The sequence below is a fragment of the Diuraphis noxia genome, unplaced genomic scaffold (genome assembly GCF_037042655.1).
Source record: "Diuraphis noxia isolate RWA-SAM2 unplaced genomic scaffold, SU_Dnox_SAM2 contig0003, whole genome shotgun sequence".
Taxonomy (NCBI): Eukaryota; Metazoa; Arthropoda; class Insecta; order Hemiptera; family Aphididae; genus Diuraphis; species Diuraphis noxia.
The window spans coordinates 19400440-19425344 of record NW_028301713.1 but is presented as its reverse complement, the minus strand read 5'-3'; the positions used below and the strand labels follow the sequence as shown (position 1 = coordinate 19425344).

Here is a 24905-nt window from a genome sequence, read left to right as displayed (position 1 = left end):
CGTTAGAAGTACAAAATACCTCTCAGCTGTGTCTTTTAAGCCTGCAAACACATAATTCTATACCAAACGTAGAACCGGATTGCAATACAATAGGTTTTCACGATTCACTCGGAAAATGTGTGACTGTGACTATACCTACGGGATCGTACGAAATAATTAACTTGGAGTCGATGATTCAAAAGCTATTACCGAATCATGTTACTTTGTTTCAACTCAAGGCCGATGGAAGCACATTGAAATGCTCGATGACGTGTAGTCATGATGTTGATTTCACTATTGAACATAATATATCGAAAATATTAGGGTTTGAGAATAAAGTTTATTCTGCCAAGACACTACACGAATCTGAACGGATAGTCAACATAATGAAAGTTAACTGTATAAAAATAGATTGCAATCTAATTTCTGGTTCATTTAGTAATGGTATACCGAGCCAGACTATACACGAGTTTTTCCCTTCTTCACCGCCTGGACATAAAATCATAGAAGTTCCAAAACATTTAGTTTTCTACCGGCTTAATTCTTCGTCTATAAGTAAAGTGAATATAGTACTAAGAGATCAAGATAATAATTTGATCAATTTAAGAGGGGAGCCAATCACAGTTCGTATACAAATTAAACATTAAAATGGCTATTAAGTTCAACAGCTATATAAAAAGAAATGCTATCAAGAGTCGCTACAGTTCCACTAACAAGATTAATACGTCGAGACGTACGCCGATTGTAAAGAAACTAACAAAGAACAATCTATCATTTCTACGGTCTTTAAAAGTTCTATAATCATGGATGACATGTATTTGGACGTGGCCGGCGGATATGAAGATGAATGCAAAATAACTCAAATGCAGTACCACTCTTTCCTCCCCTATTCTTCAACAGCTTTATCCAATAACGACGAAATTAGAATATCCATTCAAAATATGGACGCTTACACTCTCCCCTGCGAGAGCTATCTCTATATTGAAGGTAAATTAAATATACCGGCAGATATTGCATCATATTCGAACGAAATTAATGCGAACGAAATTAATTTTACAAATAATGGTTTGGCGTTTTTGTTTTCTGAAATCTGGTATGAAATTAACGGTGTTGAAATACAAAAATTAAAATCTCCTGGAATATCATCGAGTCTTAAAGGGTTTTGCTCACACACACCGAATGAATTGAACAATCTAAAAAATGCTGCTTGGGACGTAGAAATGAATGTCAGTGAAAATAAAAATTTCACGTTAAATAACAAATTTGCTGGTTGTATCCCGCTCAAACACTTGTTAGGATTTTGTGAAGATTATAAAAAAATACTACTCAACTGCAACCAACAAATCATTTTAAACAGATCGTCTACGGACTCTGATGCGTTGTACGTTTCCGAGACCACTGCGAATGACAATAAAGAAAAACTCAAAAAAGTAGTGATTGAGCTGAGTAAAATTATTTGGAAGATGCCGGTTATCAGGGTGAGTGACAAAGAAAAAATAAAACTATTAAAAGTATTAGACTCTCGTAAACAACTCTCGTGTGCGTTCAGAAATTGGGACTTGTGCGAATATCCGGTTCTCCCTCAGAACACTTCTCATTGTACAAATTGTCCCCCTTTGAAATATTAAAAAGTAAACCTTCCTTCTTACCACTTGGACTAGAAAATTCAATACATTTTAGACAATTGTCGATATAATGTCGCACTTTGACCTTCATGCCTGGAAACCAATATACACGTGAAATGTTTTCTATTACTTTCGATAACCCTACGTGAGCCATATCGTCGTGACACGATCGTATAACGTTAGTTTCCATAGATTCCGGAACGTAGAATCTAACGTGTTTGTTTTCTTTCCGATAAACAACACCATTACGCAGTTCGTAAAACTTGTCGTCGCCAGTTTCTAATTTATCTCTAATTTTAACAATATTGTCGTCGGTATTTTGTCTGATTGCAAGAACCTGCTCAAACGTATTTGGCTCTAAAATTAGTATAGCGTGACATCGACTGAACGCGTCAACATGTTGCATGTTTTTATTAGATCGATGGAAAATTTCAAAATCGTAGTTTTGTAAGAATAATTCCCACCTGGAAATACGTGGATTAATATCCTTCTTATTTAACGTAAGCCTAAAACTGTCACAATCTGTCATTACTTTAAATGATATTTAAGTTTTTAAATGTTTTAAATTTTGGACTTTGTAGTCTAATACTTAAATCTTTAGTGTAGGAAAACAAATTTGCAACTATTTCTAAACTGACAAGGAAATCGCTTCTTTTTATGGAAGAACTGAAGCTTACTGCTTTAGTTGATATTTCACGGTCAAAATCTTCTTCAATAATATCAAGAGCATTCACGATATATGGGAAAAGTTCCCGAAAAGTAATAATTGAGTCATGACGCTCAACCCACCGAGTTGTACACATGGCTTTTAATTTTGTTTTTTTGGCAATGACACAGCATCAGTATTCTCAATGGCTGCTAACAAAATATTGTTGCGTTTAGCTGAGGTAGATAAAAAAACTGAAACTGCGCCTACAATCCCAACCATGTTTCTAATAGAAGATAGCTCACAAACTTTTGATATACACAAATTTAGGCCATGACTAAAACAATGTGTATAAACAGCCAAAGGTTGCTCTTCAAGAATTAGAGCTTGGACGCCATTAAACCGACCAGACATATTAGAACCTCCATCGTATCCTTGTCCACGAACGTGTCCTAAATTTAAACCAAAATTTTCCAATTGTTTTAAAATTTCATTTTTTATAGCTATTCCTGTAGTTGAACTTAATTCTAGAAATCCCAGGAATTCTTCTTTAATTTGTGTATTATCCATATCAACATACCTAGAAAAAAGGTACAAAATAAATATATAATATGAGTATATTACCGTAACTATTAATTTAAACTCACCTCACAGAAAATGATAGTTGTTCTTTAGTACTGACATCTGTTGTTTCATCGCAAATAATTGAAAAAAAAAACATTTTTTTTAATGTTTTTGACAATGCTCTCAGTAATAGCTTGATGCAATACATTTATTATTTCATTTTGTATTGTTTTGCTGATCATGGTTGAATTTTTACCACACGATTTAAAATGGTCCTTCAAAATGTTATCACCAGAGTCTAAGCGAAATGATAAAAGACTTCTAAAAATTCCTTCTTTTCCTGTTATTGCTGATTCATAGCCAAGTATCCCATCGTCTCTGTGCCCTCTGAGAGATATATTGTTATGACCACAAAATATTATAGTTTTTATAATTGAAGTTAAACGTTTTCTATTAGCTTCCATTATCGATTTAGTTTTATCACTAACAATGTTATTTATAAACTTTGATCCACCTCCATTAGAATTTTGAATAAATGAAGATCCTTTTTCAGCACAAAGTTTATGGTAGTTTGTCAAACCATGATTTTTCAATAGTTCGATGCCTTTTTTAAAATTTAAGAACGGTTCAGTGACAAAAGCTTTCAATGGCTGAAAAAAGTGTATAATTTTTATGTTAATTGTAATAATTTAATATAATTATTATAAACTAATTAATAATAATAATAATTATATTAATCATTAACAATATTATTAACAATAATTTATTATAATTAATTTTATAATAATTTATTATTACCTGACAACCTTGACCACCACCACTTGGTTGAAAAATGACACAATATTTACAAAAGCCGCCTTTTTTTACATCACTCAACATGTTCAACCATTCTCTTTGAAAACATCTATTCTGATTCCCTTGTTTGACAGTTGGAAAAATAAATCCATGCATTGGTGTCCATGTATTTTTTAAGAACAATAATTTGTTTTCGTCATCAAGTTGCTTATTAAGACATAAGCCAATATCATAAGCATTCATACTCAAAGGCTAAATATCAAATAAATTAGAGAGATAGATAAATGTGTCCAAATTTAAGATGTAAATAATATATAATATATATTATATTACCGATTGATCACTAATTTTAAGGGAACTCGTTTCATTTTGAACTAATTCTATATCTTCTATAACTTCAGTTAGTGACGATTTCGTACTTTCTTCTCCTTCATTAAGCTAAAAAAATAAATGAGCCAAAATCAAATTATTAATAATATAATATTAATATACTAATAAATACTTACTGTTTTTCCTATGGATTCGTCCTCATTTTCTTTCGATTGTTTTCGAAAAAATGAAAATATAGGTTTAGTTTTCCTTTTCTTTTCTTCCATTTTAATATTGACTTGGATATAGGTAGTTATATAAAATTACGTGTACTTCAGTACTTACGCTAATAAATCGAAAATTATATAAATAATAGTACAAAACTGAAAACAACAACAAAAATACAGGGCGATAAGCATTTCATTTGATGATTACAAATTATCAGTTACCTAAAAACAAAATATAGCAACCAGGTTACATTTGGTTAAGCTCAAAAACACGCCTATTTTATGTTTGTTGACATTTCATGTCGGTATCTAAGAGCGTTTTCCATCTGACTGCACTGTCTAGTGCACACTACACGCGAACACTGATATCATAATCACAGTATCACATCATTTTCCACTCCGCGAACACTGATATCATAATCACAGTATCACATCATTTTCCACTCCGCCAAAATTCACGGTGTCGACCAGACGTGTACACCAGTGTAATATATAATAATATAATTATAATATGTAATATATAAGTATATACACGTCCAAAGGGGGGGGGGGGCTAAAGCAGAAATCGCAGAACCTATTGTAGAATCATGTTACTTAGGTGCTGACAATCAACCACCATGTTCATCAAAGGAAATAACTAGGTAAAGTTTTAGGTGTAATAATTTTTAGGTTGTTATTCAAATGTATAATACCATAACTATAATATTAATTAAAAATAAATTATAATTAAACTTAATATATGTACTAGTATGATTTTTAATTATATAATACAATTTTATTGTAATTAATTTTAAGTCACAATCCAGAGGCCATAGAATCTGTTATGGCACCTTTTTTCTTGGGAGCTGTTAATCAAACACCATGCTCATCGAGGGAAACAATTAGGTGAAGTTTAATAATTTATAGCCATTTTATTGTATGAAATCTACTATAAATTTTTATTTTTATATATAAAACATACATCATATACATTTTTTTTAGATTCTGAACGAAGTGATGATTCAATACAGATTTTACAATGATGTGTGTTTTTTTTTGTGTGTGTGTACAGCATAACTAGTCGAAATAATGCTTCGATTTCAAACTTTGGGGGTGGTTTCCGATGTAAAATTGAAGATCCTTGGTGCATTATAAAGGTCAAAAGTAAACATTTTCCAACAGTATTCAAAAAAATCGAGAAAAACAAAAAAAAAAAATGACAGAAAAACGGGAATTTTTACGCAAAACCCGTTTTCGAGCAAATCGATTTTTTTATATGGTTGTTATTCAAAAACTAATCACTGTAAATACTTGAAATCTTCACCAAATGTTAATGTTAGTGATATCTATATAAAGTTTAATTTTCAAAAATTTTCGACTTTTTTTGAGTTATTTATAGACCACTGAAATTTTCGATTTTTTTGAGAATTTTTTTTTGAAGTGTCAGTAAAAAAATATTGGACGACCAAAAAAACTTGAAAATTTAATACACGCTTCCTTATGAGTTGTTATTATTGTAGCTAAAAAAAATTAAAAATCGTTAGTAACAATTCTTTTTTTATAAGTGTTTATAGTTCAAATTTTTACGAAATATGTCGAAAACGCGAAAATTTGCAAGTAATATTGAAGTTGAAAAATCATAAAATGTTTTCTGTTTATAACTAAGGATTAAAAATATAACACTAAGTTTTCCATAAGTTTTCCTTCAAATAGCTATAGAGAATACTCGAAGCGTCGTTATAGGAAAAATTTTAAGTGCGTTTGAATTTTAAATTTTTACGAAATAGCGTAACGATAACGATTTATCCTTAAACGATTTTAAATATTTGTAATTATTCAAAAAGTATAAGTCGTTGATACTTGAAAATTTTATCGGTTATTTAGATTGGCGTTTTCTTTACATGATTTATATTTCAAAATATTTTGACTTTTTTTGAGATATTTATAGATGACTGAAATTTTCAATTTGTCTGAACATTTTTTTTTGAAGTGTCGATATGAATTTTCAAGTATCTACGACTTATAATTTTTGAAATATAACAAATAATATTTAAATTCGTTTGACTCGTTTAAGGATAAATCGTTATCATTACGCGATTTCATAAAAATTTAAAACTCAAACGCTCAAAACATTTTTCCTATAATGACGTTTCAAATTTTCTCTATAGCTATTTGAAGCAAAACTTATGGAAAACTTGGTGTTAAATTTTATAACCTTAGATATAAATACAAACAATATTATGAATTTTGAACTACAAAATAATTTGCAAATATTCATGGTTTTGACGAATTTCTGTCAATATTTGAAATTCAAATGCTAATAAAAATTTAATTTGAATTTCCGGTTGACATTTTTTTTGAGATAAAGATTGACAAATTTGTAAGGAATCTTGTATTAAATTTTCAAATCTTAGATTTAAAAGGAAATTTTTTTATGAATTTCTAGGATAAAATAATTTACGAATTTTCGTGATTTTTATGTATTTAGTCAAAATTTGAACTGTAAATGATCATTAAAAAAATGTGTGACTATATTATATTTCTTTTATTTTTCAAATAATATTGTATAAATATTTTAGGAGCCTTGTATAAAATTTTCAAATCTTAGGTATAAAGAGAAAAACTTTTATGAATTTCGATCTAAGATAATTTGAACATAGCCGTAATTTTTATGTATTTAGTCAAAATTTGAACTTCAAATGCTAATAAAAAAAATCATGCCCATGTATTTTTGTAATTTTTTAATCACTGTATCAATAACTTATGAGGAACTTTGTATTAAATTTTCAAGTATTTTGATAGGGCCAAAAAAATTTTATCAACACTTCAAAAAAATTTTTTCAGAAAAATTGAAAATTTCAGTTGTCTATAAATACTTAAAAAAAAGTCAAAATATTTTGAAAATTAAATCATGTAAAGAAAATGCTAATCTAAATAATTGGTAAAATTTTCATGTATCTACGACTTATACTTTTTGAATAACAACAAATGTTTAAAATCGTTTGAGGATATATTGTTATCGTTACACTATTTCGAAAACATTTAAAATTCAACGCGCTTAAAATTTTTCCTATAACGATGCTTCGAGTTTTCTCTATAGCTATTTGAAGGAAAACTTATGGAAAACTTAGTGTTATATTTTTAATCCTTAGTTATAAACAGAAAACATTTTATGATTTTTCAACTTCAATATTACTTGCAAATTTTCGCGTTTTCGACATATTTCGTAAAAATTTGAACTATAAACGCTTATTAAAAAAAATTGTTACTAACGATTTTTAATTTTTTTTAGCTACAATAAGAAAAACTTATAAGGAACCTTGTATTAAATTTTCAAGTTCTTTTGGTCGTCCAACATTTTAAATAAAAATTCTCAAAAAAATCGAAAATTTCAGAGGTCTATAAATAACTCAAAAAAAATCGTGATTAGTTTTTGAATGACAACCATATAAAAAAATCGATTTGCTCGAAAACGGGTTTTGCGTAAAAATTCCCGTTTTTCTGTCATTTTTTTTTTGTTTTTCTCGATTTTTTTGAAAACTGTTGGAAAATGTTCACTTTTGACCTCTATATTGCACCAAGGATCTTCAATTTTACATCGGAAACCACCCCCAAAGTTTGAAATCGAAGCATTATTTCGACTAGTTATGCTGTACACACACAAAAAAAAAAAACACACATCATTGTAAAATCAATACATTCATCACTTCGTTCAGAAACTAAAAATAAAAAATATTTTTAATGTTATTTTTTTTATGTACTTATTATTATAATATTTTGTATGTAAAAAGGGCATAATTACCTACGTGCATAACAATAAAATATAACTTTTTGTAAATATATTTTACATGTTTATTTGCCGCGCTAATTAAAAATCATCTGTAACGATTTATGGTCACAAATAAAATTAATTAGTCACCGATGGTTTTTTATTATTGCGGAAAATATATGCGTAAAATATTTAAGTACATTATGTTATATTATATATTTTATTTTATTATTATGTACGTTTAGGTAATTATGCACTTTGTGTATAGATAATATGTACATTGTACAATATGTACAATATGTACATATCACATATTTATAAGCTTATTTATACGTTAGTTATCCATTGTATATGAATCTAAATTCTCAATAGTAAAAATTTGTCTCTAATCCAAATTTGTTTATGTATCTCTATTGTATCTTTTAATTGTTACATTAATAATTTAATCACTTAAATAATATTGAACACCTCTCACCACAGCTATATTATATACTGTATATCGTTATTTTATGTTTTCATATTATAATTATTGTAATTGGGTTCGTCCGTTTAATAAATTATTAAATATATATTAATGTTATGTTTCAATTAATTATTATACATAAATTAAATGTGTTCTTTACATTTGTAAGTACCTACATTATTTATATTTATATAGATCATATGAACATGATAAGTTTGTAATGTTTGTATACAGATTGTTTTTTTACTGCAAATTGCTATTGTATTAAATAATATAAAAAATTAAAGTATTATTCTATTTATTTCATATAATATGTTATGTATAACACTCAACTTCCTATATTAAGTTTAAAAATAAAATAAGTAAACAGGTATGTATTTTATAATAACAAAAATATTTAAAACGTTATACTAATTGGAGATGAAAATATCGTACGATAAGTACTTCAGTTCACTAATAAGTAATATCGTAAAAAACGTGACACAGTTACTAAAAAAACCTATTTAATCGTAATGAAATTATTGTTACTACATGTTATTACATGTATTTTAAAAAGTAATTGGGTTAGAAATACAAATCAAGTTTTGGAGTATTATTATTTGTATGCTTTATTTATTGATTAATATTCTTAAGTAAGCAGGGGCTTTAATTAATAAATAGGTCGCGTCTCGTGACTCGTGAACTAGGAGCCACGTACCGTGCGCTAGTACATAGTAAGAAATACTTGGATGACAATTTACGCAACGGTCAACTACATTGACGCGAAACGTCTATAATGACAGTCCGTGATATAATAATGTACCGCTCCCGCGATTATAACACACGCGCCGCAGCGCGTAGATGATGGGCGTGGTTACGGCCAGCCGCGACGGCGGCGATACGGAATACAACGCCATCTCTTGAGCGTTGTATGTTTTTCACTTTTACCACGACGGCCTCTTAAGATTCGAGAAGCATTTACTGCATACTTTTACAATAATATGTAATATAAAATACCTAATTCGTTTATTATAATATAATTTATTTATAATTAATAATATATTTTATAATTTATTTATTTTTTATAACTATTGAGTTACAGTCGTTTCTGCACGAAGAATTTTAAGCTATTTTTGTATGTAGAATTTTTATTCAAATATTATTGTTTAATGTGTGATTGGCAGGTAAATATAAAAAATGGTTAATGAAAACGGATTGAAATTTTTCTAGTGGTATAAATGGTTAATTTATTTTTATTAAAAATAAATACAGATAAAAAAGAAATGCTGAGTAATTTATGGTTAATAAAGAATTTTATAAGACTTCTGAGTATATGACTATTTTTGTTTTATCTCCTGTTAAAATTAAAATCATAAGATGATTCGGGTCCCCAGTTTGAGAAAATCCCACGTATAATTGTCCATGTGAAAAGCACTCGAAGATCTACGCCAACGTACTTGAATGTTTGACCTTGAGCTTTGTTTATCGTAATCGCAAAAGAAACATTAACCGGGAATTGAAGCCGTTTGAAAGAAAACGGCAAATCAGAGGGAATAATGGGAATTCTTGGAATAAATGCAATTCCTCCTTTTGTTGGTTCCTGTAAGAATTACGGCTCCTATAATATTATTTCGCAATGATTTTATTTGTAATCTTGTACCATTACATAAGTTCGGTGGTTGAAGATTACGTAATAATGTAATTAGAGCACTGATTTTTAATTTTAGCTTATAAAGAGGAAATCCAAAAGGAGAAAGAGAATTGAGAAATTCTTGTGGATAACGAATAGCATCATCTGTTGATGTAATTGTATCAATAGATAGATATTCACGCGAGTATCCATCGAATTTTAAAAGGATGATATCATTGATTTCTCCTGCTGTTACATTTCTCTGTGAGATAAAAGCTCTTTCACATAACCACTGATAATATTTATTGAACAGATTAAAAATTTCAGGATAAACTGTAGAAATTCACAATTCCACGGTATTGACCACCCGTCCAATCGTGTGATTGACAGAAATGTAACCATTTTCATTTTCTAAAGTTTCATTTCCAATTTTCAACAACTGTGCTGGAAAAATATCGTCCCCTCTGCATAAATAAACTCTCATGTTTGTTCACAAATAAAGTTTTTCAACATTGTTCCATATAGGGGAAGATTTTAAGCAAGCATTAACGACATCAGCTCAAGTGCCTTTAGGGATCACTGGTAAGGTTTGACGGAAATCACCAGTGAAAACAAATGTTATGCCACCCATAATGTTATTATTACACTTAAGATTTTTTTAATGTTCGATCAATTGCTTCGATATGTAATCTATGACTCATTGTACACTTATCCCACACAACAAATGAAGTTTCTTGTAGAATTTTTCCAAGAGGGCCATTTTTACAAATCGGACAAAGATATTCTGTATCAAATAATACATTTAACGGTAACTTGAAAGTCGAGTGAGCAGTTCTGCCGCCACTAAGGAGAGTTGCTGCTATACCAGATGAAGCTACTGCTAATGCAACTTTACCTGAGGATCTAATTTGAGCCAACAACAATTAATTAGGAAGCATCGGAAAATAATACTCTTCCTTGATGATTCATTCACTTTCTGTAATAGCATTAAAAGTATATAAAAATCATCTACTAATTTAAGTAAATTGATTTCTACAAATTCTTGTAATCAACTATCATCGAAAGAACGCAAAATTGAGAATTACAAAGAATCAGATGCATTTTCATTTCGAACAGGTGAGTTCATTCCAAATTCAGTTAAATATTTTTAAAACAGACAAACAACTTTATCTTCTATTTCATTCAAACCTCTATTAAATATTTCATCAGAAAAAGTGAAATGCAAGTCATTTAATCGAGTGCGCTCTGTATGAAGAATATCTTCACAAAAATCATTTCTGAACTGTTCCCACAAATATTGAGGTTAGGATTATATTGTATAATGTAAACATTAAATTAGGTGCTAGACAACATTATGAGTATTAAGTACAATGTGGATTATTTATAAAGGTATAACGTTAAAATATAGAGGCACAGCATTGAAAGTGAGGGAAAGATGAAGAGAAAAAATAAAAATAAAAATAAAAAACAAAAAAAATAATACAAAGTTCAAAATAGATACAGATACAAATACAAATACAAATGTCAGATAAGGTTATACAATTTGGTTATTTTAAGAAACATTATGATTTTGACAGTATTTTCATGATCGGGTCCAAGTGCTTCATATAGATGCTCAGGTTTGCTTAAGGCTGTTCTGGTGTCTGCGTAGTTTCCACAGTATAGGAGGAAATGTTTGACAATTAAAGCTACCCACAAGTTGTGCATAGGTCAGGGTCTTCTCGTCTCATGAGGTGACGATATGTAAGCCAGGTATGTCCAATTCTTAGTCTATAGATTATTACTTCATGACGTCTTTTGGTAAGGTAAGATGGCCAAGGGTTAATGGAGAACAAACCTTTTTATATACCTACTACCATTTCTATACTCAACATTTTCATACACTTTTATACATTAACTATTACTATATTATTTCTTTAAGTAGATAATATATATATATATATATACAACTTCACAATAAGCTTTATACGATGGTCACGATAGATCCAAAGGAGACGTGACAGGGCCTTATAATAAAATTCTTACATAAATACTCCAAAACTTGTGTAACAACTCACAATACTGTCACTGCTCGAGTTGCGTCCATCGTTGTTCTTCTAGCTGTCCTGACTGCTCTAGTTGCATGCTACGTAGATTCTCTATTTCCCCAGAGTTGCTGGAAGGTGATCAGACCTCCAAACGCGACTCTTGGGTGAGTTGCCTCCGTGAAGTTGAAAAGCAAAACATATTCAGCTTCCCGTTGAAAGAAAATTACTGCTGACTGTGCAAAATTTGTAGCGTCCCACCATACAGGCGGAAGAACGACTGGTGGTGTTGAGGTAGATGGGTTGAGTGAAAAAAGTATAACAACATTACTTGTGATTAATTATTATAAATTTCTTGGATTGTGATGTGAATAAAAAACTATTATTGAACAAGAATGATTTAAACAGAAATATTCTGTCAAAATGATTAATTTGGAATGGTGTCTGGTGTGAAGGTGCTTGCTCTGACTCTGGTTGCTCACGCCTGATTTTGGTCTAATCGGGGATCTCCTATATAGTCCTACACTCTGTGCTTCCGCTCCTATCGATAAGATAAGTATGTGTCCATGGTCTAATTGTGCAAATGCGTAAGTGCGTATCACTAGGATACCGTAGCATCCCACGCTCGTGCGGCCGTTCGGTTCACATACTGCTATTCGTGACACACGCGTAATCTCAATAAACTCGATGCCCTTATTAGGTATCTGAATGATTTCCTGCCAACACAATAATTTCGTACAATGAGTTTCTCTTAATATGATATTCTACTCGCACTGGCGATCGAGGTTTGAAACAATGTGAACGGTGGTGAAATCATATCAAGTTTCATATTAGTTATCAAGATTTTTGATCAATCAAAACGCATTATAGATGGATAATTGCACACAGATGTACAATCGACATTGTAGACGTGGCCTAGGAGAATATGTGGTATAAAAAAATATTGTTTTCGAAAAAATTAAATTTTATCGAAACGTTGAATATCATCTAAATAATTTAAATTTTCATGAATATGTTTATGTTAGTATTTCTATACAATATACCTACATTGAATACATGGTCTCGATAATATTACTCTTTTGAGACTGAATTTAAATTTCCTCTTAAATTGTATGAATTCAAATAATCAATTTTAAAAAATAGTAAAACATCGTTAATTAACATAATATCATATATAATGCCGATAGGTTCAAATAAAAAATTGCAGATTTTGGCGGTATTAACGAATTTTGTAAAATAAAACAAATTCAAAATCATAAATAAAATTTAAAAAAAAAATCGTCACGTTTTCTTGATTTTTTATAAAGTACTTTACAAGTGAGTTACTGTAATGGATGATATTAAATTTTAATTCAATGATATAATATCATTGTATACGAAACACGATTCTGAGTGGAGACGGATTGTCAGTCTAGGATAATAATATATTTTATACCATGTTGATAAAATTGTTGTTATTTCGAAGAAAAAAAAATAAAGATACTTATAAATAAAATAAATTCCGAATTAATGAAATCAGATTCATTACGAACCTAACAACCCACCTCAATCAGTCATTCAAAGTGGGTGTATACAATTTATTATAAGGTATGAATATTGATATAAGTCAGTAACGACATTTACTGTTAATATTATAGAATATAAAGTTTACGCTAGATATAAGGACCGTCGAATAATATTTTTGAATTAAAACTATAACTAAAATTGTTATTCTTGATTGTACAATATATTAGGTAATTTCATCTATTTTTGAACTTAAAATAACTATACAAAATGAAAAATGTTGTATCTACGGCTTTTAAATTTCTTTTGCAGCAGAATTTTCCAACTTCTATTACATAAGCTTATGGGAAACGTAGCGTTGAGTTTTCAAGTTTCTTGGCCCATTTAATAATAATTTATTGACATTTATAAAAGAAAAAAATACTGAATAAACGAAAAATTTCAAATGTCTATAAAATAGCTTAAAAATTGTTTAAATATTTTAATAATTTATTCAATCAGAGGAATTAATAAAATAAACTTATGGTGTAAATTTCAGGTTAATCCAGTTATTCGTTTTCGAATAACATTTAAATAAGAATATCGGTACACGAGAAATTGATAGTAATTCAAATGGTCTTAAACAGATAAACATTTAATTTGACTTATCGGTAGGAAATTTTTTATTTGATAAAAGTACACAAACTCATGAAAAATCTTGTATTTAATTTTCAAATCTTAGATTTGAAAACATAAATTTTTATAAATTTCCAACTCAAATTAAATTGCAAATGTTGGTGTGTTTTACCTTTTTCGTCAAATTTCAAAATTCAAATGCTTATTAAAAAAAATGTTTAGTATGTATTTTTATATTTTTTAACAGTCACTTGAAAATTGAAAAAATCAAGATTACAACTTAATTTCTTTTCTGTCTTTCCCGATGCTTTTGAAAACGTCTGGGAATGAAAAAAATTGAAATCGCCCTTGCACCAACTAGATTCACTCTATAACCGGGAAAGCTACTGAAGTTTAAAATCAAAGAATTATTATTTCGACAACTTATCGTGTAAGAGGACACAAAAAATAAATGAATATACAAAAAAACACTTAATTGTAAAATCGCTCCCTCAGAATCTAAAATTGATGGTATAGCTAGGTTAGAATATTTTTATTCGAAACCGTTTTAATACCATTTTATATTTGAATAAATATTACTGTGAAACTTGTAAATTGATATTGTAATTTTTATGGTTATGAATAAAATTAATACACTCACTACATCAATTATTTTGAATTCTAAATAATCTGAGAACATATTTTCGGGAAAGGGTAGATAAATATTTCAATGGAAAACCTATGCTACGTTGTTTGGCATACCTATTGTGGTTGGTAACGATTTGTTACCAAACATAAATTTAATTCTGAACGAAAAAGTTTACACTCAGGTAAACTAAAATGTTTAAAACCGAAAAATAAATTAGATATTAGGTATTATATGTAAAAGGACGTTTTTGTTTAACGTTGATTTTTGTAGTTTGTATACCAATACAAAAAAAGATGCCTACTAAACATCATTACTTCGCCAAATTTGTGAGAATTATAAATTCATCTCAATATTTTGATTTTCTATTACAAGCACTGCATGAATTTGTATTAAGTTTTCAAGATTTTTGATCAATCAAAACGCATTATAGATGGATAATTGCATGGTTATAATTTCAAGAAGATCTCATAATAACAATTTGGTATAGGTTAGAATATTTTTAAATGTTTTAACGAAGAAACTCGACGACTGAAAAACAACATAGTAATAATATAATATCAACTGTTTAAATAATAAGTAGGTATTGCAAATTAAATATGCCGCTTTGTGTCCGTTGTTACATTTAATACAGATGTACAATCGACATTGTAGACGTGGCCTAGGAGAATATGTGGTATAGAAAAATATTGTTTTCGAAAAAATTAAATTTTATCGAAACGTTGAATATCATCTAAATAATTTAAATTTTCATGAATATGTTTATGTTAGTATTTCTATACAATATACATTGAATACATGGTCTCGATAATATTACTCTTTTGAGACTGAATTTAAATTTCCTCTTAAATTGTATGAATTCAAATAATCAATTTTAAAAAATAGTAAAACATCGTTAATTAACATAATATCATATATAATGCCGATAGGTTCAAATAAAAAATTGCAGATTTTGGCGGTATTAACGAATTTTGTAAAATAAAACAAATTCAAAATCATAAATAAAATTTAAAAAAAAAATCGTCACGTTTTCTTGATTTTTTATAAAGTACTTTACAAGTGAGTTACTGTAATGGATGATATTAAATTTTAATTCAATGATATAATATCATTGTATACGAAACACGATTCTGAGTGGAGACGGATTGTCAGTCTAGGATAATAATATATTTTATACCATGTTGATAAAATTGTTGTTATTTCGAAGAAAAAAAAATAAAGATACTTATAAATAAAATAAATTCCGAATTAATGAAATCAGATTCATTACGAACCTAACAACCCACCTCAATCAGTCATTCAAAGTGGGTGTATACAATTTATTATAAGGTATGAATATTGATATAAGTCAGTAACGACATTTACTGTTAATATTATAGAATATAAAGTTTACGCTAGATATAAGGACCGTCGAATAATATTTTTGAATTAAAACTATAACTAAAATTGTTATTCTTGATTGTACAATATATTAGGTAATTTCATCTATTTTTGAACTTAAAATAACTATACAAAATGAAAAATGTTGTATCTACGGCTTTTAAATTTCTTTTGCAGCAGAATTTTCCAACTTCTATTACATAAGCTTATGGGAAACGTAGCGTTGAGTTTTCAAGTTTCTTGGCCCATTTAATAATAATTTATTGACATTTATAAAAGAAAAAAATACTGAATAAACGAAAAATTTCAAATGTCTATAAAATAGCTTAAAAATTGTTTAAATATTTTAATAATTTATTCAATCAGAGGAATTAATAAAATAAACTTATGGTGTAAATTTCAGGTTAATCCAGTTATTCGTTTTCGAATAACATTTATATAAGAATATCGGTACACGAGAAATTGATAGTAATTCAAATGGTCTTAAACAGATAAACATTTAATTTGACTTATCGGTAGGAAATTTTTTATTTGATAAAAGTACACAAACTCATGAAAAATCTTGTATTTAATTTTCAAATCTTAGATTTGAAAACATAAATTTTTATAAATTTCCAACTCAAATTAAATTGCAAATGTTGGTGTGTTTTACCTTTTTCGTCAAATTTCAAAATTCAAATGCTTATTAAAAAAAATGTTTAGTATGTATTTTTATATTTTTTAACAGTCACTTGAAAATTGAAAAAATCAAGATTACAACTTAATTTCTTTTCTGTCTTTCCCGATGCTTTTGAAAACGTCTGGGAATGAAAAAAATTGAAATCGCCCTTGCACCAACTAGATTCACTCTATAACCGGGAAAGCTACTGAAGTTTAAAATCAAAGAATTATTATTTCGACAACTTATCGTGTAAGAGGACACAAAAAATAAATGAATATACAAAAAAACACTTCATTGTAAAATCGCTCCCTCAGAATCTAAAATTGATGGTATAGCTAGGTTAGAATATTTTTATTCGAAACCGTTTTAATACCATTTTATATTTGAATAAATATTACTGTGAAACTTGTAAATTGATATTGTAATTTTTATGGTTTTGAATAAAATTAATACACTCGCTACATCAATAAATAATATTATATGTTTTATGGGACCTCTTATTGTTGAATAAATTTAACTACAAGCGACGGTCGCTTGCCTCTATTCGTTGGCCGAACTGTAGCACACAAATTTAAAAATTTTCAATAATAAATTTAATTTAATTTATTTGGATAGCTGTGAGTGTTAAAAAACGATTAACGTCTAATTGAATAATTATATTGAATTCTAAATAATCTGAGAACATATTTTCGGGAAAGGGTAGATAAATATTTCAATGGAAAACCGATGCTACGTTGTTTGGCATACCTATTGTGGTTGGTAACGATTTGTTACCAAACATAAATTTAATTCTGAACGAAAAAGTTTACACTCAGGTAAACTAAAATGTTTAAAACCGAAAAATAAATTAGATATTAGGTATTATAAGTAAAAGGACGTTTTTGTTTAACGTTGATTTTTGTAGTTTGTATACCGATACAAAAAAAGATGCCTACTAAACATCATTACTTCGCCAAATTTGTGAGAATTATAAATTCATCTTAATATTTTGATTTTCTATTACAAGCACTGCATGAATTTGTATTAAGTTATCAATATTTTTGATCAAGTAAAACGCATTTATAGATGGATAATTACATCATTATAATTTCAAGAACAACTCATAATAAAAATTTGGTATAGGTTAGAATATTTTTAAATGTTTTAACGAAGAAACTCGACTACTGAAAAACAACATAGTAATAATATAATATCAACTGTTTAAATAATAAGTAGGTATTGCAAATTAAATATGCCGCTTTGTGTCCGTTGTTACATTTAATACAGATGTACAATCGACATTGTAGACCTGGCCTAGGAGAATAGGTATATGGTATAGAAAAATATTGTTTTCGAAAAAATTAATTTTTATCGAAACGTTGAATATCATCTAAATAATTTAAATTTTCATAAATATGTTTATGTTAGTATTTCTATACAATATACATTGAATACAATATGGTCTCGATAATATTACTCTTTTGAGACTATAAATTTAAATTTCCTCTTAAATTGTATGCATTCAAATCAGGGACTGGAACCTTAAGGGTTTTTTCGGTTCTGGTTCTGGTTCGGTTCTTAAAAATAAAAAATAATTGGTTCCGGTTCCGATTACGGTTCTTAAATTTACAAAATAAGCGTTCCGGTTCCGATTCCGGTTAATTCTGGTACTTACCGGTTCTAAAAAATGCATATTTCTAAACATTACCTATTTTGAATGAGGTGGATTTTTTTTTTTTTAATAACAAACCTAGGTTGGTATCTAATTATTATAAGTAACAACTCTTAATTTCCATATAAATTTAAAATTTAAATATTGTAAAATAGCCATTTTACCAACAGTAGGTAAGCTAACTCTAATATATAGGTACTTCAGCTAATTCACAAGGTTGGTTTTTTTTACTGCAAATTTGCAATGCTGCACATGAGTCAAGGTGAAAACAAATAGCTCAGTCATATATTATCTGAACAAAATAATTAAATAACTATCTAATCTGAATTAGATATTAAATGTATTTTTAAACATAAATATCATATAAGGTTAGCAATGTTCAATTGGTGACAAAAACTGTTGGAAAAAAGTCACAAAAAGCATTAGATAAACAAAATATGTAACAAAAGAAAAAAATACCTAAGAATTTTAATAATATAAAAACAAATTTAACAACTTTTAGTAAAAATAATATTCATAATCTATTTAAGTAGATACTCCTTGAAGATTGTTGTTGTTCTTTTCAAACAGCATGTTTGTACGCACAAGCAATTGGTTTTCTAGATTTTTAGCTGAAATGTTACACCTGTACGGCGATAACACAAATTTCAAACCTGAAAATAGTCTTTCTACACTAACTTGTGTGGCTGGAACACTGAATACTATATTAGATAGCTCAAAAAGTTCTGGATATACTAATTTTTTAGATTTCCAAAATTGAAGAATATTTGTTTTATGGCATAATCTTTTTTCTTCAATACTAAATGATTTTAAAAGTGTCTCAATTTTTGTTCCAATAGTTTCAGTTTGAGAATTTGATAAATTGCCAAAATCAGAAGACGTAGATTCATCATTAGCTTTGCTTCTAAGATATATTTCAAGATCATCTATAGGGTCTGTTGGACTAAGCTATCACTTGCATTTTGATGGCACTCGGGGCTTATTGTATTGACTTCTTGATTATTCAGTTCAATTTTTTTTAAACAAATCCAAATGTTGGTCAAGTGCTGAATTGCAGTAGCTGACTGTTCTCTGCTCAATGTAATATTATATCGTGGGTCTAAAAAAATAGCTGCAAGTAAGACTTGATTGTTCAAAATAATTTTTTCTCTATTGGTCATTAACAGTGCTAATTTATTAGCAAAGTCTGAATTCAATGCATTTGTTTGAATCTTACAGGAAATCCATGCCCCATAAAAATCTGTCATAGTTAACTGTTCAGTTTGCAGTTTTTTTGAACATACTTTTGCAGGTAATAGTGTTTTTGAAATTGTTTCAACTTGTTGCCAATCATGGTAACTTATGGCAACTTTTTTTAACGTTTTGTCATTAACTGACATTTTTTGAATAAAATCTTTCAAATATTGCAACCTTTCCAGCATATCATAAGTAGAATTCCAGCGTGTCAAACAGTCTAGTATAGGTGTTTTTAATTTTTCCTTTTTGATTAAATATACATAATTTTGATTACGTAACTTCCGAACCAAAGCTAGATTGAGTTGTAAATAACTATACAAATATTATTCATAGGTATTTTGTAAACATTTGTAGAAAAACCCATAATTGTTGTTCGACTATCCACGTTATATTGCTCATTATAATGAAAAATGCAACCCGCATAATATGTATAAATTTATCATAGTCGGTCATAATGTAATACGATTATTTCGGGTTAAAAATTTAAAATACCATAGATGTACAAAATAAAAATATTTCTGCAAAAAAAATAATTATTCGATTGTAACAGTTTAAATAAAATGTTCAGTTATTTGAAATATCGGAATTTTTCTAAGAACCGATAAGAACCCAAAAGAACCGAAAAAATTATTATTTATTAATATAGGGTTCCGATTCTAATACGGTTCTAAGTATTTTAAAATATCGGTTCCAAATAAGGTTCCGGTTCTTAGATTTTTCCAAGGTTCTTTCGGTTCCGGTTCCAGTCCCTGATTCAAATAATCAATTTTAAAAAATAGTAAAACATCGTAAATTAACATAATATCATATATAATGCCGATATGTTTTATAAGTTTTCAGTTTTTTTACCAAGCAAAAAATTATTCACCGAAAATTCTGTGATTTTAATTTCAAGTAGTAATCATCGGGAAATTGTTGGTATTTATTCGATTATTTATCATCGACAACTATTATTAGCGATGAAATAGTTTTAATTTCTTTGTTTTTTAAGTAAATCGTATTAGATTAGTTTTTATTAGCTTCTACCAAAAGTTAATACAGCTCGAAAAATAATCGAATGACATGAATATTAAAGTGGAATATAGATTTGAATAAGTACCTAATACTAAGAAACTTGTAAATTAATATTGTTTTTTAATATGATTTTGAACAAAATGAATACACTGTACTTCAATGAATAATATACGGATTGTGGAACCACTTTTCGAAATAAATTTAAAATTTTTTTTCAAATTCAAATAAAAAATTGAAGATTTTGGCGGTATTAACGAATTTTGTAAAATAAAACAAATTCAAAATCATAAATAAAATTTAAAAAAAAAATCGTCACGTTTTCTTGATTTTTTATAAAGTACTTTACAAGTGAGTTACTGTAATGGATGATATTAAATTTTAATTCAATGATATAATATCATTGTATACGAAACACGATTCTGAGTGGAGACGGATTGTCAGTCTAGGATAATAATATATTTTATACCATGTTGATAAAATTGTTGTTATTTCGAAGAAAAAAAAATAAAGATACTTATAAATAAAATAAATTCCGAATTAATGAAATCAGATTCATTACGAACCTAACAACCCACCTCAATCAGTCATTCAAAGTGGGTGTATACAATTTATTATAAGGTATGAATATTGATATAAGTCAGTAACGACATTTACTGTTAATATTATAGAATATAAAGTTTACGCTAGATATAAGGACCGTCGAATAATATTTTTGAATTAAAACTATAACTAAAATTGTTATTCTTGATTGTACAATATATTAGGTAATTTCATCTATTTTTGAACTTAAAATAACTATACAAAATGAAAAATGTTGTATCTACGGCTTTTAAATTTCTTTTGCAGCAGAATTTTCCAACTTCTATTACATAAGCTTATGGGAAACGTAGCGTTGAGTTTTCAAGTTTCTTGGCCCATTTAATAATAATTTATTGACATTTATAAAAGAAAAAAATACTGAATAAACGAAAAATTTCAAATGTCTATAAAATAGCTTAAAAATTGTTTAAATATTTTAATAATTTATTCAATAGAGGAATTAATAAAATAAACTTATGGTGTACCTATTGTGGTTGGTAACGATTTGTTACCAAACATAAATTTAATTCTGAACGAAAAAGTTTACACTCAGGTAAACTAAAATGTCTAAAACCGAAAAATAAATTAGATTTTAGGTATTATAAGTAAAAGGACGTTTTTGTTGAGTTTTGTAGTTTGTATACCAATACAAAAAAAGATGCCTACTAAACATCATTACTTCGCCAAATTTGTGAGAATTATAAATTCATCTTAATTTTTTTGACCTGAACTGTACCACACTAATTTAAAAATTTTCATTTTTAAGTAAATCGAATTAGATTAGTTTTTATTATTTTCAACCAAAAGTTACTACATTTCGAATAATAATCGAATAACATGCATATTAAATCTCAAACTGCACGCCTCTGTTAGTCGTTATGTGAAGTTGTAACATGTACCTATATTGTATTCTTGAAAAATAAAACTTAATTACACAGGTGTTAAAAAATAAATATGGTTTTAACCAACGAATAAAAAAATATATTATTATTTTTTATGATAAACAATAAATTAATTATTTATTGTGAACATTATTTTGTTTATGTGGGTGGGGGGAGGGGGCTTCGCTTATAAAAGACATCGAGAAACATTATTTTATTTTAATCATTGTTCAACGTTCACATTCTTTTCTTGTATTAAACCAAAATGCGTAGTTTAATGTTCATCACAATTATAGTTATTGCAATTACAGTCACTATACCCCCTACTTTAGGTAATTATTCGAGCTTACGAAGTAAGGATCCTTTTTTGATATAATATAATGTGTTTATTTTGATTATTTTTTATTTTTTTTATGTTTTAACTGAAATCAAACATAATTATATTATAATAACCTTACAGAAAAATAAAATGTATGCCATAATTATATTTTATTTGTATAGAATATGAAAAAATTGTAAAAATTGTATATTTACGGATTTTTTTAAATAAAATACATTTCATTGATTTTAGAGGGACATAAAAATCTTCTGTACATCATATTCATATAAACTAATTCCGGTACATTATGCAGATGATTTGTTATACTATAGTTGTTAAAAGGTAGAATAACGTATATAAAATTATCGAACAGATATGGTTGAAATTAATAATTTTTTAGTATGTAATAATTCTTCAATAGTAGTAATTTGTAGTAAATAAATAATATATTATTGGCGAATACAAATGTATTATTTTATTTTTAGCTAAATGTCGTAGTAAGTTTTGTTATTATTAACTAATTTGTATGATATTCTTTATGATTAAAACAATCAAAAGGTTGATATATTAAGTGTTATTTATATTCTTAAATTACAGTTTAATATCGGATTGTTAACATAATATAAACAACCACTTTTAATATTTATTCAGTCTTTTGTTCTTCAAATTAGATTTAGTTGCCCTATGCAAATGATTCATTATAAAGATTGATGACTCATTAAATAAACTAACTGTTTATGTTACTCGAGCGTATTTTTATGAGTAAAATTTTAAAATTTTATAGCTTTTCTAACAGCTTATTGTGGATTTCAGGGTAAGATTATTTAATTAACAGACTAATAAGTGATTTTATTTATATTACATGATTTTTAAAAAAATATGTAAGACATATTCAAATCATTGTCTATTGTTTAATAGATTTTAAACATAAATTATTTTGGTCATTCAATTTTACTAAAGACCTGGAAATAAATTTATCATTAGAATATAATATATACATTTTACTAACTGCATTTAGTATTTATTTTTTTGCGAGTTCTTTCCTGGCCAAAACATGTCTATGTTACAATAGTTATCTTGTTATGTATTTACGAAATATTAGATATGTATATACTAATAAAAACTGACGTTATGTTATGAATCTGTTTAACCAATTAGCACTATTCCTATTCAAACGAAATTCCTACTGCGTCATTGTAACAACTTATAAATAAAAACAATTTTATTGTACGTATCTTTTACTAGTTTATTGAAAAAATAATGCTATAACTATAGCAGATATTATATTAGTGTTTTTGTATGTATTATATAATACTAAAATAATACAATTTCAGATATAAGTAGCGATTATTTTAAATATGGTAATCCAAGTATGTATTTTAAACTGACTAATTCATATAATATATCTGTGATATCTTTTATAATAAATATTTATCTAGTTAATGCACATCTATTAGATATCACTATCTGAATAAATTAGATTTTTCTGATGAAAAAGTTATTTTAAATGTTCAAAGACTCTAGCAGTTAATTAAAAAATGTTAATTGAACACTTAAATATGTTGGTGATGAAATGAGAAAACTCCAATTTCTTTGGTATCATAAGCTTTTATTTGCTTGTTTTTTTTTCCAATGAGTATCCTCCCTAATCTCAAGAACCACTGCTAACTTAAATTATATGCCAATTGTCAAACCTCCTTATTGTGAATACCTACTTGTGTAGGTTTTAGATTATTTTGAGTAGTCGGGGAATACTGCAGTCTACAGTAGTACAAGTACTGGTGGTATTTGTACACATAACGGGGTACGGGGCCGATCGTCGTCGGTATAAGCTTGGTATTCCAAATTTATAAATTAAATATTCGTCGGACTTCTTTTCAGTTGGCTGTCGTTTCGACGGTTTTGTTCCCAGGCGTCATCGTCAGCGGCTACGAGGTCTGTGTGGGCACGTTGCGTCCCGCTGCGGGTACAAGTCGCCGTTTGACGCAGGCTTCGGCGTAATCCGGATCTCGTCCAGAGAATGATTGGTTTTGTTAGCACCGTCGCTGACTGTCATATATGACGGGATTTTCGGTCGGACGATACACCCACGTTAGTTTTATCGTGGCTGTACCTATATTGACCGCCGGGGCAGTTGGTCCTGAAAAGTACCGGTTTCAAGTCGTACCGATGGTACGTGGATCGCCGTCCAGCGGTGGCGTCAATCACACGCCGAGCACGTTCGCTAAGATGTGAACACAACATAGTAATCGATTAACCCTGATCGATCCCAAGTAACAAACTATCATTTAATTAATGTTAAGCAAATATTTATTTATAAAGATAAAAAAAATTAAATATTGATTCAACATTATATATTGATTGAGGATACATTTTTAAACATTTAACAATATTAAGTAAATATTGAATGAACCAAAATTATTTATTTAACTAATATTGTCAACTAATGTTC

At 28.0% G+C, this 24905-nt stretch overlaps 2 protein-coding genes and 1 pseudogene across 4 annotated transcripts; 2 read left to right on the top strand and 1 right to left on the bottom strand.

Annotated features, from left to right (window-relative positions):
* Nucleotides 1-1088: 1088 nt before the first annotated feature.
* LOC149056967 (uncharacterized) lies at nucleotides 1089-5185 on the top strand. The gene is made up of 2 exons (XM_089224464.1): nucleotides 1089-1457; nucleotides 4941-5185. The coding sequence occupies exons 1-2, from the start codon at nucleotides 1200-1202 to the stop codon at nucleotides 4995-4997; spliced, it is 315 nt and encodes a 104-aa protein (XP_089080590.1). The 5' UTR covers nucleotides 1089-1199; the 3' UTR covers nucleotides 4998-5185.
* Nucleotides 5186-18949: 13764 nt separating this feature from the next.
* On the bottom strand, nucleotides 18950-20024 carry LOC149056966 (uncharacterized; annotated as a pseudogene).
* A 2325-nt stretch (nucleotides 20025-22349) lies between these two features.
* On the top strand, nucleotides 22350-24815 carry LOC149056965 (uncharacterized). 3 transcript variants are annotated; one of them, XM_089223537.1, is made up of 5 exons: nucleotides 22350-22466; nucleotides 22939-22950; nucleotides 23238-23267; nucleotides 23788-23823; nucleotides 24335-24815. In XM_089223537.1, exons 1-5 carry the CDS (start codon nucleotides 22400-22402, stop codon nucleotides 24475-24477), a joined length of 288 nt encoding a protein of 95 aa, XP_089079663.1. In that variant the 5' UTR covers nucleotides 22350-22399; the 3' UTR covers nucleotides 24478-24815. The 3 variants fall into 3 exon arrangements, with proteins under 3 accessions (XP_089079663.1, XP_089079662.1, XP_089079664.1); XM_089223536.1 differs by having other exon boundaries at nucleotides 22350-22487; XM_089223538.1 differs by lacking the exon at nucleotides 22939-22950.
* Nucleotides 24816-24905: the final 90 nt, after the last annotated feature.